Genomic DNA, 17,296 nt, shown 5'->3' on the forward strand with positions numbered 1-17,296 from the left:
GTTTTACAAATGTGACAAACAGAAAAAGGCCTGACTTTCAATATTCTCATAGGAATAATTCATCCCTCAATTAAGAAGAATCCCAGCCCTGTTGAAAAGTTCAGCTCTTTCAGCTTGAGACTGGCTCTGGCATGTTAGAGCTCCTATTTTGTCAGCAGTTTTATTTTTTTTCTTTCTTTTTCTTTTGTTTGAACACATGCCTGGATTTCTGCTTTGTGATGCGTGGATCTCTCTGCAACCAGGCACAGTTTAGCTGCCCCTTTCAAACTACTTGCCCACAGACACCACTTTGCTCTGGGAAACAAAACTGTAGAGTGGTAATGAGGGTATTGGGTTAACATCTCTACCCGGCAGCTGCTCACCAGCCAACAAATAATGGATGAGTATGAATTACACATTGTGAAGTAGGGGATAAGGTTTCTTTGGTGTGGACGCAGCGGCGAGATGAGGATAGACACATGGATGGATTTTAGTGGCAGCCAGCAACTTTTATTAAACATTAACCAGGGGAGGTGCACAACTTGCCTATCGCCCATCGAGCCAAAAGATGCTCCACATGGCTGCCATTCCACGTTAAATCCTGGGAGCTGGGGAATGCTGGCCAATCAACAACCCTCCTCACTATCTCCCTCCCTCACTGCTGGGATTGCCCCCTTTCACCGCTGGCCCCATCAAGTTCCCTCACCTGCTGGTAGGTAGCGTTGCATTTGTACTAGGGATGAAGTGCCAAAGCCTCAGGCCAGTGCCTGGTTTGAGTAGCTGGGCTGGGCATGTGCATAAGGGAGCAGTGGGGAGAAATCCTAACTCCCAGGTTGACGTTGTGACTATAATTTTTGATGTTATTAATTTATTTCTTTATGGTCATTCCGAGAGGCCCCAGTCAAGTGCTAGGGAGTGAACACGTTAGACCAAGAAGATGGGCCTGTCCCAAAGAGTTTACAGTATAAAACAAAAGGTGACAGGCAACAAAGAGACAGTTCACGATTTGTGTGATAAGCAGCGGTCACAGCAGCTGCCCCTTGACTTAACCACTGCTGAGGGCCGTGCATCCAGGTATGGGGCGTTTTAAGAAATTTAAAGGAGGACAATGTAGTGGCCTTGTGGATTTTTTCAGAGAGCTCCTCCCGTACACAAGTGGTAGCATGGGAGAAAGCAAGAAGCAACCCTCTGCTCCCATACATGCTTCCCACTATAGGGTTAGGGGCAGAGGATCCTTGGCTCACTCCTGCAGCGCCCTCACAAGTTGACAAAGCTGTGCTGTGCTCCTCATGAAGGGTTCGCATCACCCTGTGTGCTGCCCAGCACAAAAGAACCACACCAGTCCAACTTTCACAGGAGCCTCCATGGCCATTTTTTGTGGTTAACTTATATCAACAGCTGCTATTGGGACTCAACCCACCTTCTAATGACAATAGAAAAAAACAAAACTAAACCAGTCTGGCCTTGTTTTATCATTCCATCTCTATGAAAATCCACAGTTCATTGGAGGATGGCTAAACACTGCACACATACATGCACTAACTAGGAGTTCCTTGCCTATGGGGGGGAGTTTGCTTACTACCCTACATCAGACCTTTAGCAGAGAGGATATACTCTGGGACAGAAAACATATGCAGCAAAACTATGTCTCTCTTCCCAGTGACAGTTTCCACACACTTTTATTTCAAATAGACTGCAGAATGCAATGTGTCATTCTGTCTTTCCAATAGACACTGTTTAGGAATACAGAGATCTAATCCCTAAAATGTGCATTGTAAAAGGAAGAAATACTCACAGAAAACAGGCCTTAATCTAATGTAACTGAAACTTGTGAAGACTAAAGTCCAACAAGTATTTGATTTATTTGCTTCAGGTTTTTCGTATAAATTGCAGTGATGTGCCGACATCTGACCTTGGCTTACACTAGGTCAAGAACTAGCCCGCAGTCAGAAAAGTGACTGCAGGAAATACCATCTCAGGTTCCATATTTATTCTTTTCATGTGTCTTCAGAGCAAACACGTGCCATTTACAGATCAAAAGATTATATGTCTATGATCAGCCATCTTGGAGCATGGTCAGCATCCCAGCACATGTGCTGAAGAACTTTCTGCTACCCAGAGGCACTCTCTGCCTCTTTTTAAAGGAAAACAGCAGCGTACATTCCCGCCCATGTTTCCCCACCTGGGCCAGCACAGGATGACTTTTCAAATATATATGAGGCTCTGAACAAATATGTGTCCTGTGTAGCTCCCAAGGTTTAGGGCAAGATGTGGCTCTAAATTAGAAGAAAATTCCCATTTGCCTTCCTTTACTATCCACTTTCTGCGCTCGCAGTTGAAAGTTACATTACAGTCAGAATTCCAGTGGCATGACCACACCATCTCCAAAGGGCTGGGAATGGCCATCCAGCTGAGCAATAGTGCAGTTGAGCCAGGGCTCCTTAATGCCTTAGAACAAATGCACTAAGCCCTGAAAAAAACAGCCTTTCTGCTCCAGAAACTTTCACAAGAAGCGGAAGCTACCCTTAAGGAGCGTGACATGCAATCAGAGCTGCAGCTGGGGCTGTTAGAGGTACATGTAATACGATGAAACATAGTTGGCCAGTTGCAAGATTTTGCAGGTCATATAATTATCACTGTACCCCGAGGGGATGACATTAAATTGATAGAGTGACTGAGCAGAGGAGTACTGCATCTGTAATTGGGAACCTCAGGAGATGTGTAGATAATTGTTTACTTTGTATGAGCAAAGCTGTGCCAAGGCAGCAAAGACAAAGACTGATGGCTTGAAATGTTGGTGCACGTATTTTTAAGGGAAGTGGAAAATATTAATTAATGTGGAGACATTAGGGACTGATTCTGATCTCACTGACGCTGGTGGGACCCCACAGATTGCATACCAGAGTGAGTGAGATCAGAACTGGACCCAATGGTAATACATCATATTTAACCCTAAATAATTAGTAAAGCTGGTCCAAAAAAAGAAAAACAAATTTTAATTAAATATTTCAAAATTTTGAAGGGGTTTTCATTCAAAGGGTTAGAAAAGGGCCCAGATTATAAAAAACCTTATTGAAAACATGATAGCAGTGGTTATTAAAATTTTTCATTTACCAAGAATCTACACTTTTGATAATCTGGCGTTTATGTTTTAAACTGTGGAGTAGTAGGTACTGTGCACCGTTGCATTGTTTAAGAAAAGAAAAAACCCACCTGCTGCATTTGACCCCAGAAGTGGCATTTCAGTGATGGCGAAGTGATCTTTATAGATCTCTTACCCATCTCACAGGGAGTAGCAACACGTAGTCAGTTGGTGTTTGTGAATCCATGTGAGTTGCTCAGATGAAGGATGCTGTGCTAGTGCAAATGATTAGTATTATGATTATATACATTTTCTTTTTCCCAGATACAGACGACTCTGTGAATCATACTTTTTTTTTTTAATAGATTACATTTTTAAAAGGCTAAATCCTAGCCCTGTAGATTCTTCTCATTGAAACCGCGGGCCTGGTTGAAAGCACCTGGCAGTTAAAGGGTTAGTTTCATTGTGGCTGAATGGTATTCTTCATGATTTCCATATGCTGTATTAAATTTCAAGGTGCATGGCTCAGTCCCAGAGCAAGTGAGGGATGTGGTGTAATTAGCCTATGAAAACCAGGTAATGTCTTGTAAAGTCAATCAAGTGCATACAGCAGGAATATCAGTTGTGAGTTTTCTCTTGCAGTAGGGAGTATTCCCTTTCTTCACTGGTTATGGAAATAGCTTTTCCCATTGACAAAACAAAATGGAATGCATTTTTTTTTAAACAAAGATATTAAACAAACTGTTAAGAGATCACATCTGTAGGGGCACTTCTTTAATGGTGTTTTGTTTTGTTTTGAATGGAAGCAAATTAAAAAAGAAATCCACATATTACAGCAGCCTGTGTATTTTTCATTGGCAAACCAACCTTTACTAAGGACCTTATTTTTGCTCCGACTATGCAGTGTTGACTTCTCAAATGTTTTATTTTCCTGCTGAAATTCTGTCTTCCACCAGGTGCAGATATTTTCTACTCAGATTCTTTTGTAATTTAACTCTACACTGAGTTTTGTGCATCTCCTTTTCTTCCCTCCTGGTATTTCTCTTATCAGCTCCACTAGAGCTCAGGTGAGATGCATTCAGTAATATGGCCAGGATTGGCAAATGACATAAACTAGGTCTGTCGATTTAATCACAGTTAACTCACAGGATTAACTCAAAAAATTAATTGCGATTAATTACAGTTTTAATTGCACCATTAAACAATAGAATACCAATTGAAATTTACTAAAGATTTTGGATGTTTTTCTACATTTTCAAATATATTGATTTCAATTACAACACAGAATACGAAGTATATAGTGCTCACTGTATATTTATTTTTTATTATAAATATTTGCACTGTAAAAATAAAAAGTATTTTTCAATTCACTTAATACAAGTACTATACTGCAATCTCTTTTTCATGAAAGTTGACCTTACAAAAGTAGAGTTATGTACAAAAAATAACTGCATTCAAAAATAAAACAATGTAAAACTTTAGAGCCTACAAGTCCACTCAGTCCTACTTCTTGCGCAGCCAATCGCTAAGAGAAACAAGTTTGTTTACATTTATGGGAGATAATGCATGGCGTGATATAAGGAGCACCGCTGGCTCCCCCGACCCTCAGTTCCTCCTTGCCTTTAGTGATGGTGCTAGAATGCCTGCTGCTTCGGCTACCATTGTTTCATTCTCTGTTCTTGCGAACTTTGAAAACCTATATATAGTTAGTAGTTTTAGTTACCCTTAGTATTAGTTCTCAGTTCTTCGTTAGTCCAGAACGGACTCAGCCAGGGGACGGGGCATACCACGTTTGCCAGGGTTGAAGCCCTGTGATCACTGCAAACAGCCTATGCCCATCAGCCATCCACATACCAGATGCCTAAGGTGTTTAGGCAAAGGGCACATAAGCGACAAGTGCCATATCTGCAAGTCCTTTAAACCTAGGACAAAGAAGGAGCGCGATATCCATCTAAAAGCACTCCTAATGGAGTCGGCACTCACTCAGACACGGGGGCAGCTGTCCAACTCCGCACTGAGCACCGTGACCTCTGTGCGCAGTGTTCCCCCGGCGCCGTCCACGAGCTGGCATTGGTCACCCTCCACGGCTCCGGTCACAAAGCCGAAAAAGACTGTGGGGGAAGATCTCCTACCTCCCGTAAGGGAAAGGAGAGGGCTGGGGGTGAGCCAAGACCCGTACCAGGCAAGGCCCTTTGGGAAGTTGGGCCTCAGCTCAAGTCAAGCGGTGCAGCCCATCCCATACTTTGCCTGCGACTCTGGATAGCAGTGCAGGCCCCAGCCAGCTTCCAGTACTGTCGATGCCCGAAGCCCTTCAAGTAGCTCAGGAGATCCTGACACTCCCGGTGCCGCCCACACCGGCTCCAGCAATACCCTGGGGAGCAAGCTGCTGGACCACCAGTGGAAGTGGAGGTTCCATGGCACTGGCATCGTCCTAGTTATCGCCAGACAAGGCTATCATGGGGCCCCCTCACCCAGTTCCTCAGGACATAGCTGCAGACTTCTTCTGGCGCTGGTGGGTGCTCGACCCCCCGCTGCTCTTGGCCCCGCCCCGACTCCACCCCTGACCCACCCCCACCCCCATTCCAACCCCTTCCCCAAAGTCCCCGCCCCAACTCCGCCCCCTCCCTGCCCCTTTAGACTCCTTCCCCAAATCCCCGCCCCGGTCCCGCCTCTTCCCCGCCTCCTCCCCTGAGCGCGCCACGTTCCCGCTCCTCCCCCTCCCTCCCGGAGCTTGCTACAGCTATATGGTGGCGGCAAGTGCTGGGAGGGAGGGAGAAGTGGAGACGTGGTGCACTGGGAGGAGACATTGGAGGAGGTGAGGCGGGGGGGCAGGGCGGGGAGCTTGGCTGCCGGTGGATGCAGAGCACCCACTAATTTTTCCCTGTGGGTGCTCTAGCCCCGGAGCACCCACAGAGTCTGCGCCTATGCCTCAGGATGTCACAACAGCGCACCAGGAACTTTTGAAGAGGGTCGCTTCCAACCAGGGGCTTCAGGCAGAGGAACTGGAAGAGCCCTCGGACTCTCTGTTTGATATCCTCTGCTCCTCGACTCCTGCCAGGGTGGCTCTACCCCTTCATGAAGGGGTTTCCAAGATCACTAATGCCCTGTGGTAGACTCCCCTCTTCCCTGGCCCCTGTCTCTAAGAGGGCCGAGCACAACTACCTTGTGCCGACCAAGGGGCATGATATATACTCCCTCCCTGCCCCCAATTCCCTTGTGGTCGAGGCAGTTAACCGCAAGGAGAGGCAAGGACAACCCAGAGCCACCTCCAAAAATAAAGACTCAAGGAGGCTGGATCTTTTTTGATATAAGATTTATTGGTCTTCCAGCCTTCAGCTCTGAGTGGCCAAACCCTCCTTGGCCAATATGACTTCAATATGTAGCAAACCATGGTCAAGTTCGAAGGGTCGCTCCCCGAGGCTTCCAAGAATGAGTTATGAGCGATCCTTGATGAGGGCACGACCACGGCCGGGGGGCCCTCCAGGCAGCGTCAGACCATGGTTTCCGCTAACTCCATATGGCAAGCCTCCTGCTGCTCTTCTCTGGGTTGTCCTCCGAGACCCAGCCGTCAATGCAGGACTTGCCCTTCGACGTCTGAGCCCTATTTGCGGAGCAAACGCACAGCAAGTTGCATGGCCTTAAGGACTCCCGCACCACCCCAAAAACCCTGGGTCTCTACATCCCAGCCCTGGTGCATACCACAGCAGCTTCAGGGCCAGGAGAGCCAGACTCGGCAGTACTAGCCCCACAAATGAGCCATGGGCTACAAGCGCTGTCTGAGCCACCCGCCTCCACCCTCTGCCCGGTCGGGCTTGACCCGTACCAAGTAAGGGGCCAAATGGTCATTTTGAGGGTGTGCTCAAAGGCAACCTACCAGACTGTTCCCTGGATCCCTCTGTCCCAGTGTTCTCCAACTGCCTTTCCCTTTTCCTCCATGCCCGGACAGTTATAACCTTGGAATGTTGGGTCCTCAGCACAGTGGAGCAGGATTATACCCTCCAGTTCCTTTATACCCCCCTTCCCACCCGCCTCCCCCGTTCCTCTGAACGTGGCATCTCTCCCTCGCGTTTTTCCATACAGGCTGTCCTGTCTAGACTACATGGTCCGTTTGAGGAACCAGGGCCTGGCACTCTCTTCCATTAGAGTGCATCTCATGGCCATCTCTGCTTTTCACCCGCTGATCCAAGGACAGATGGTGTTTTCCCATGACAGGATGGTCAGATTCTTGAGAGGGTTCGAGAGACTCTTCCCGCAGGTACAGACTTCTGTCCCGCAGTGGGATCTTAACTTTGTCCTCTCTAGGCTCACCGGCTTGCCCTTTGAGCCGCTGGGTTCCTGCTCCCTTTCCCACCTGTCATGGAAGGCTGCGTTCCTGGTGGTGGCAATGTTGGTGAGACGAGTCTTTGAGATTAAAGCCTTGACATCAGAACCACCATACACGGCCTTCTACAAAGATAAGGTTCAGTTGCGGCCCCACCCGGCCTTCCTGCCAAAGATGGTTCTATATTCCATGTTAACCAGGACATCTCGCTCCTGGTGCTCTGCCCCAAACCGCACCGGGCCAGTGAAGAAAGGCATCTTCATGCCCTGGATGTCCAGAGGGCCTTGTCTTTTTACTTTGAACGTACCAAGCCTTTCTGTAAATCAACTCAGCTCTTCATCGCTACAGCGGATAGGATGAAGGGTCTTCCGGTGTCTACGTAGAAGATTTCCAATGGATCACCTCGTGCATAAGGACCGGTTATGACCTGGCAGGGGTTCTGCTGCCGCTGATGGTTAGAGCCCACTCAATGAGAGCGCGGGCGTCTATAGCAGCTTTCCTGGCGCACATCCCAATCCAGGACATCTGTAGAGTTGCAACGTGGTCCTCTGTCCACATGTTCATGGCTCATTATGCCATCAGTCAGCAGGCCTGGGACGACGCTGGGTTCGGCAGAGCTGTGTTGCAATCTGCATGTCCATTAACTCCTACTCACCTCCAGGGGTACTGCTTGGGAGTCACCTAATATGGAATGGACATGAGCAATCACTTGAAGGAGAAAAGACAGTTACCTTTTCCGTAACTGGTGTTCTTCGAGATGTGTTGCTCATGTCCATTCCACAACCCTCCCTCCTTCCCCACTGTTGGAGTTTCCGGCAAGAAGGAACTGAGGGTGTGGGGAGCCAGTGGTGCCCCTTATACTGCGCCATACAGGCACCACACCAGAGGGTGCCAGAGCTGGTCCCCTACGGATACTGTTAAGGGAAAAACTTCCGGCACCAGTGCGTGTGTTGAGCGCACACACCTAATACGGAGTGGACATAAGAAACACATCTCGAAGAACACTGGAAAAGGTAACTGTCTTTTATCTGTGTAGGTTCAGGTTATTTTATTATTACTTCATCAACCATAATTGCATTGGTTTCATAAAATTAAAAGCAATGAAATAAAAACCACCACTTGAAGAAATTTACATTGCTCTTCAAGAGCCATTAAGTATGTCGTGAAATTCGATTCATCCTTTTGTGTGGGGTAAAAGTCTTTAGCTCCTGCCCCCTGTCATTTTTTGCTTTACAGTTTTCATAGCTGCCATATTAGAGAATACCACACGGTTACTAGCAACTATTTCCCTACTTCTGGGAAACTCTTACACCATCTGGCTGGGAATTCCCTTTTGGCCATTCCTCCTGATAAACATATTTATGAATAGTCAACCTTCTGAGCAATCGAAAAAGCCATAACACAGCTAGAAAATTCAGGCTTTGAAACAATTACAAAAATTCTTATGATTAGAGAAGTAATTAACCCAGTTTCATGAGGATAAACACTGTCCTATTGTTCTTGAAACTTTGTAAAGTGCATGGTGTTCCCTTCTAACTCTTCCCTTGATATCAAGGGCTTCTTCTGTTCTCCTCTCTTTCTCCTCTGAAAGTATAGCTGCTGTTGATTTTATTCACGGCGTAGTGTTGTCAAGAATATTCCAGGCTTAGTGATTAGCTGTATTCTCCTCCTTGTGGGTTGAAATTCCCCCCTGTGCGAAGGGCCAGTATAAATCCTGTGTCTGATTTAAGCCTTGTTTTGGAGGATTAACAGGGCATATGCATCAATTAAATTCCATTTCTGGGCCTCTCAACGGGTGATTTTTACCCATGGACAGGGATGGAGTGTGGAACTAGTTCCAGGTGGTACATATCTTTCTCTTGTTTTCTGTCCCTTTTTTAGATTTGGGCCTAGAGCACTAAGTTCAGATTCAAATCCACTGAAAGTTTGGACTTGTGTTATCCAGGGTTTTGGTTTGGGCCATTCTTTTTTTCCCATCAGTAAAATATTTATTCCAAAAATTAACTACTTTTAGGATATATATTCCTTATGATTGCAATATAATTAATGTTAAACCAAAATGGGCTTGCATAACTAGGCACTCACTTCTAAAACGTAATGGATGAAAGCAGAAACGATTCCAGTGCATTTTCTAACCTGTTTTGCCCTCTGCAGCTCAGCTTTTAAAATGTCTGCCAAAGTGTGACAGGGCATGTTTTAAAATGTTTCATATTTTTCATTTCATCATTTGAAAACTTTGAATAAATGTAGGTCTTCCTGAATAACTACACTGTCATACTGCAGTGTAGTTTTCTATTGCAAACTCTTGGTGGGTACTGTCTGGCCAGAGAGGGGTAACTGGTTCAGAGTTTATGGGCGGATAGTGTCTAAAGTATCACCCTACTAAAACCTGTTGAACAGCCATAAACCTCTGAAAAACTGGTGAACATTTCTTGGCAAAATTTTACAAGGAAACATTTGTTCTTACATTTCAGGAAATTTTGCACTCTGCTTTTTAGTTTGTGAAATTCAATCAAAGGGTTATTTTTACATCAAAACATGAAAAAATGTTGAATTTGGGATGTCAGATTTTGAATTCACCAATTGATTTGAATGCTCTAATTTTTGTTTGGAATGGGCTCGTTTTAAAGGGGGACACTTTTAAGCAAAGCAGTGCAATTTTTACACCAATTTTCAAATTCATAATGAAATTTTCATAGTGAAAAAAGTCATTTAAGAGATCACTGAGAAAGTTGTGCAGCAGCTTAGTTACTCGTTTTAAAACCTCGCCAAGATATCCCACAAATAAAACATGCATCTGCCATGAAGAGTGGTTATTTTTAAGGAAGAGGGCATTGGTTTCAGATATGAAAACCGTGGTGTGAAAACTGAATATGAAGCAGAAAGCTGTACATCCTGACTCTGCTTGATTAGCGTCTCCTGTTCGGGTCTGCTTTATGCCAATCAGAATGTTCTGAAGTAAACAGAGCTTTTGCACTTTTAGAGCCTTCCTATGATTACACCTGACAGAAAGGGGAAAACTTCTGCTTTTCTTTTTTTGTTCCAAAATATGATTCTATAATGTGATTGAATGCTTCTTAGTACAATACTGTGACACATTGGGGAATAGGTCTGTGTCTAATTATGAATTCTGTTTGGTTTCATGAACACTATTTGTAATTGTAACAATCATTGTGAATTAGACCATCCATTTTGTAGTAAGGACTTGACATTTAGTGGGGAAATTATGTCTGGAAAGCATGGGTAATGGAGTGGAAAATTTGTGGATGACACCAAGCTGGGAGGAGTTGCAAGCACTTTGGAGGGCAGGATTAGAATTCAAAATGACCTTGACAAATGGGAGAATCAGTCTGAAATCAGTAAGATGAAACTCAATAAAGACGAGTAAAAGAGTTAGGACGGAAAAATCAAATGCACAGCTACAAAATGGGGAATAACTGGCTAAGTGATAGAACTGCTGAAAAAGATCTGAGGGTTGTAGTGGATCCCAAATTGAATATGAGTCAACAATGTGATGCAGTTGCAAAAAAAAGGCTAATATCATTTTGGGGTGTATTAGCAGGAGTGTCGTATGTCTATGGTAAAAATGTTGAAGCAAGTAGAAGGCTGTGGCACTGGTTTCAGGGTCTAGGTGGCTGGACTGTAAGGTCACACTGAATGTGTGGCAGACATGGGGTCTGCACCTGGAGAGTGCACCTGAGAGACCCAGAGCTAGGAATAGTGATCAGTCGCTGTCCAGACCCAGGAAGCTTAGCAGCACGTGAGATTCAGCAGTTGGATTCCCCTCACAACAGACTGGTGTCCGTTCTGAGAGCAGGACTGGACTAGAATCTAGCAAATACTACTTCTGATGAAAACAAAGCTAATAGTAAAAAGAACCACTCACATCTAGCTGGACTATCAAGAACCAGACACTGCAAACCAAAGCAGCCACATGATCATATCATAGGAACTCTAGTCCTCCCTTTCCTTCATCATCATTAATCTAATTATGTCTAAATTAAGGATCACCGGCTCACAGAGGAAGAAATACAGAATAATCCCACCCCAGAAGGTTTCTGGGATACCAGGCCTCTTACTCCTGCCTGTAAAATGCCAGTAAACTTGGGTGCTGTATAAATGATAATAATATATCTTGCACAAACCTTTCCCTAGGCTTGTACAGTCACATTATGTATCACCATTCTATGCTGATATCCCTTTTTCCCTTCTCTGTCATTTCTAGGGACATGAAGCCTGACAACATCTTACTGGATGAGCATGGTAAGTGCCAGTTGTTTTGCGGTAACTGGAACATGTGCACGTACAGAGCAGCACAGAGCGGGTGACTTGAAATGGGTACCTTCCAGCCTGGATTTGGAGCCTGGTATTATGCAATGTGTTGTGTTGTTCCTGTCCCAAACTGCTTACAATCTAACAAGACTGTCTTTTGTATTTTGTTTGTCTTCACCTGCTTTCTGTAAAGTAACATCATGTAATCTTCTGGTGCTATACAATTCTATGCTGTTGAACTATATGGCTTTCTTCTACATTAATGTCCCATAATTTACCTAGTCTATTCTTAAATACTTCCAGTTATTGTAATTCAGTGACATTTCTAGAAGTCATTATTATAGGTGACACAATTAGTGCGGCCTAGAGTTGATTGACTGACACTTCTCCTTAGAAGATCCTGTTTTCAGCTGCTTATAACTTTATCAAACTTCAACCATTTGGGCTGAAATTTTCCATGCCAGATCATGTAATAATAGACTGTATCATAATGCAGACACACAAAGAGGGGATGATGGGTTGCACAGGCAACCTTAATTCTGTCATTTCCTAACTTTTGAGTGCTTAACTTTGCAACCTTAATGTTCTTTTAATGTAGTTTTTTGTTTATATTGTAGATACAGATTTTAATCCTGGAATCTTTACTTAAGCCTCTCTCAGGCAAAACTTCACATGAACTCCTGTATTACTCTCTACACTTTTTTTTACTCTGACAAAACTCCCATTGAAAATTTGTCTGATATTTTTCTGCTTTTAAAATGTCAAATATCTGCTGAAAATCCTTGTAACCGGCTCATTTGTGAGAAATCTTTATTCGCACTTGCGTAAGCTACTTGTATAGTAAAAAGTTGTTGCAGAGAGCCTAGAATATATGAACGTCATTATCACTTCGCAGGTTTGATGGGTTTTGGTGCAGATGCTGAAATTCCTAGAGAACTGCCATTGTTTTAGCTTGTAACTAGCTTTGCCTGGCATTACCACCTGTCCCCAGACTGTACGTGTTTTGCATATGACCTCTAATTTCAAAGTGCTGGATAATTATTTATTTAAGAACTGTCAGGAAAGCTTTCCCTGCCTTCCTTTACAAATACATATCTCTCCCTGTCTCACTCAGGGATTTCCTTCTGCCTCCTCAGACACAGGTGACATAAATAAACGGGCCATATTCTCTCTCTCTCTCTGCCCCGCATTCCAATCCAGCCCATTTGGATTCCTCAGACGGCACAAGTGGTCACCTATTGGCAATATCTAAGAATGCTTCTGGTGGTGGGGAGCTGCCAGCTAGCATTGGAGCTGGCTCCTACATCACCCTCTCCTCCTTGTCCTAGAGAGGGGAAGCCAGGTCCAGAAGAGACAGTATTGGAGGTGGGAAGGCAAGTTGACTGCTCCATTCTGGCAGTTCTTATCTAGTTGACTGTCCCTTGGTGACTGTTGCGAATGGTCAAAAGTGCTACTCTGGCCTATATTGAGACCACGGTTTGAGCTGTGAAGGGTAGATATGTGCTGCCTAATGTGTGCACTTTAATTGAATTCTTATGGTACATCAAATTAGAACTGGTCAGGAAATGTCATTTTTATTCCCTTGAATTTCAAATTCTGTTGAAATTTTCCATCAAAAGTCCGTTTTCCTTAACCCCCCCCCCCCAAGTTGGTCAAAATTTAACATTTCCTATGGAAATTACTGCTTTGACAAAAAAGCCATTTTTCACTGACAAATGTTTCAAATGACAAATTTCAATTATCTCTACATAAAATATTAAAATTAATCCATTGATATGTGCACAGAAATTTGATTCAATAGCTTTGTGCACTTAAGGGCTCTTTAATCAAGCGGAGGAAGGCATAACAAGAACTAATGTCTGGAAGTTAAAACCAGACAAACCTCAGATTAGAAAAATTTGTGCCGTCTTTAACATTGAGGGTGATTAACGAGTGCAACAAACTAGCAAGGGAAGGGTAGATTCTTTGTTTCTTGATGTCTTCAAATCAAGACTTGGATGCCTTTCCGGAAGACATGTTTTAGCTCAATACAAGAGTAACTGGGTGAAGTTCTATGGCCTGTGTTATACAGGAGGTCAGACTAGATGTAATTGTTCCATCTGTTCTTAAAATATATGAACAATCAACATTTCATCTTTGGCTTTGGGACTGCTGAGGGATATCTTTGGGGGATATTTTATCAGCTTCCTTTTGTCTTTGCAAACGGTCAGCCCAGTAGAACACCTGTTTCTGTTCATATTCTTGTATGATTGTAGGTAGGGGGTGAAGTTCACTTCCGAGGAGCTGATGCTGTTATCCCCGATTGCAAGAGTGATGGAGTATTTTGACAGTCTGACCCAGTAGGTGTCAGTCAGAGATGGCGTTCGACTCTAAGTGGTGCCTTTGTTCTCATGTTCCTCTTGTTGTCCATATGCAGCCCAGCGCATTGGGGTTTTTACTTCTTTCCGTGGGTAAGCTTCTGAGTTCCCACCTCTCCCAATGAAATTGGTGGCAATTAAAAGTGCTCATCACCTCGCAGGATTGGGTTTTACAGGGTCAAATTACAGAGAGGCCTGAGCACTAAATTCAGATCCAAAGCTGGGTTAAATATTTCCCAGTACAAAGTGGTGCTTGGATCTGGGATTGTGTTCTGCTTGGTATCATAACTGCTAACTTCCTTAATGTCTGTGCATTTGGGGCTGTTTTTTTGGCCCCATCTCTCATTCACTCTGAAATTTTAATTGGTTTCAGGTTGATGATGGGTTTGTTTCAGCGTGTTCTTTTCTGGAGTTGTGCCCTTAACTCCAGTGCCCTCCTGACTGTGACTTTCTGCTCTGTGGTTTCTCTCGCTGTGTTTGCTTCGCCATGGCAGTAGAGGTGTGTAATTCTATTCATGCGTGCAAAAAGCTTTTTACCTACAGTTCACATTTGTTTTCCCCTGAGCAATTGTTCTTGCAGCATCTGCATCTATATTTAGACTGGTAGATCATGCTTGTTTTCCAGTGGCTCTTCCCCTTTGGGACCGAGCTGCACACTTCAGTTCCATCTTACGTGTTTGTCAGGTTTGTGCCCGCACTACATGGGTACAGTCGGAGAAAGCTCTGTCTTGGGTTCACAGATGTTCTTTCAATTTTTTGTTGTTTTGGTTCTTCCTGTAGGCGTAAGGGTCAGATTTTGAAAGGCATTTAAGTGCTTAAAGATGCAAATAGGTGCTTCTGAAAGTCCCACTAGTCACCTAGCTGCTTCTTTAGGCACCTAAATACCTTTAAAAAATCTGGCCTTAAGTGTATTAATTTAGATTCTGCTTGCCATCTGTCTAGCTTTGGGCATCCATTCAGTGCAATGCAGGCCTTTGGCCAAACTGCACATCTGTGAAATATATTTCAACTACTAAGCTCTTCTTCCACATGGAAAGAGATTAGTGTTTGGGTTACAAAGGGCACAGACATTTTTATTGATTTTGACCTTTAACTGGGCCAAGAATCCCTGACTATTCTGTAATCATCATTTTGTCTTTGTAGATAGGGCTTTCTTTTGTAGATTTTACTTATTCCTGATCAATGGACATACCTATTATCACATTACACATTAAAATAATTGTATTGCCTTGACTTGAATAAACTGAATATACATACGCAATATTTTTGCAACTACTGTAATTTGGTTCACTGTCTGTAAGGGGATGTTATGCATTGGAGATGAAATTCAGCCCAGTGCAGAGGGCTGGGTGAAGCTCTATGTAGCACTGAAGTTCCAGCCAAGGACCTATGTTGGGGCTTAAATGGCATAGGCTTTTTGCACAGGGACCTGTGTAGTCCCTAGAAGGGCCAATTCATCTCCCACTCAGGTCAGTGGACTTCAGTAAGAGTTGGATTGAGCCCTAGGAAAGAAGCCTCTTTCAACACCTGGTGATCATTAAATAATGATTCCAAGCTTAAGGTGATAGTTCTTTTTGATAATATGCACATAGCTCTTGGATCAAAGAAACAGCAGGTTCATCTGAGAATGAAAGAATCCAACTAATGTAAATTTGCAGGAATCATGATGGTTTAAAAGGATTTGCTTAGTTTTACTACACTAACAAAACGAAGACAGAAGTGTCTCGTAATGGCCTCCGCTCACTTCTGTTTCCTCTGTTGCAGCCAGGAATTTCTGCTTCTCACATGGTTTGACACTGAATTATACTAGTTCATCCTATCTCATATATAAAATCAGGAGATCCTAGCATGTAGCCAAGATCCTTCCCTGGTAACACCAGTCTGGGATTTACCTGTAACTGTCCATGGTGAACTGTGCTAGCAAGCCATGAATACTAATTTGAACTTTTAGTTTTTAGACTTAAAACATCCTGTTCACACTCCTGGGGTTTCTTAACTCTTAAATTCCAGCAACAGCCATAGATGGAATGAACAGACTGCTTTCCTTCCAAATATTAGGCTGTAGCTACATCTCCAGCTGCAAATATTGAGGATTGAATGACATAGTTTATTATGTCAGGTGACGCTGAAACATTTTTGGCTTTTAGAACCCTGCTTCCAGCTTAGTATTCCAATCGATCTGAGCTCGAGAGGCTAAAAGTTTAGGAAACTTGATGTGTTTAAATTAATCCCTTCAAATAAATGATATATCCAGAGGAGCATGGATTTTGGCTCAGAATATCAATGTCTGAATAATAATTAATAATAGCATCTATAATTCATATATATGTGATTTCCTGCAAAGAGGAGATGAGAGTGGCAAAGAGAATGAAAGCTGACACAACCAAGCATTTGTCTCGTCTCTACACAGCTCCTCCTTCAAGTGCTCTCCAAGAATTCAGTGCTGGGGTTTTCTTTTTGGAGTGGGAAAGGTGGTCTGGCTGATCTTGGAAGGCTGTTGAATTGGTAAAGGCGACACACATTCTGTCTGCTAATTAGCTGGTGGCTGAAAAATGCACTCTGACATCTCAGTCATGTTCTTCCAGCATTGCAGATGGCAGGCCAGAGGGACAATGGCTCCTCAAGCTTTACTTTCTTCCGTCAAAATCAAGCCAGACTGAAGCCTCACAACATCCAGAAGGAAGCCTGTGTTTCTGTCAGCACTAACCCTACCTACAGAGCACTCAGGCACTGAGCGGGGTGTGGCCTTAATAGTGCTCTTAGCAGACAAGCAGTTATAGCAATCAGTGCAGAGAATCACGTTTCCCAGTTTCAGGCCAGGCAGACTGTCCGAGGAATATGAAACTGCTGAAACTCCAGAAAGTGACTTTTTTGGAGTTATTCAGCATTGTCGTCTCCCGATGAAGGGGGCTATATTAACCAGTGAACTGCGGCCCCATGGCCTTTATACTCAGACACTGTTTGGAATAAGACTTACCTACCTTTCATGCCTAATCTATTATTTGTATTACAGTAGTACCTAGAGTTATTCTAGTTGAGGGTGCATAGTGCCAGGTGCTGTTCACATACGTCACAAAGAGACAGTCCCATCCCAAGGGGCTTACAATCTAAGCACTGTACAGTTAAATTTGCTTAGTGTTACCTATTTAGGACTTCATACTGGATATTCATCTTCACCTCCCTCTGTTGAAGCTCTGATTATTTTCTATTTTCATAGATTCTAAGTCCAGAAGGGACTGTTGTGATCTAGTCTGACCTCCTGTATAAAACACAGGCCATAGAACT

At 43.8% G+C, this 17,296-nt stretch overlaps 1 protein-coding gene across 4 annotated transcripts in view; it reads left to right on the plus strand.

Moving 5' to 3' along the window:
• The window catches only part of STK32A (serine/threonine kinase 32A), an 89,472-nt gene that overhangs the window by 43,591 nt on the left and 28,585 nt on the right, over window positions 1-17,296 (plus strand). For all 4 annotated transcript variants that reach the window (XM_048860513.2, XM_048860512.2, XM_048860508.2 and 1 more), the window contains one exon: window positions 11,608-11,645. In XM_048860513.2, coding sequence (XP_048716470.1) covers window positions 11,608-11,645 — 38 coding nt within the window. The remainder of the gene's footprint in view (window positions 1-11,607; window positions 11,646-17,296) is intronic.

Source organism: Caretta caretta, chromosome 8 (genome assembly GCF_965140235.1).
Source record: "Caretta caretta isolate rCarCar2 chromosome 8, rCarCar1.hap1, whole genome shotgun sequence".
Taxonomy (NCBI): Eukaryota; Metazoa; Chordata; order Testudines; family Cheloniidae; genus Caretta; species Caretta caretta.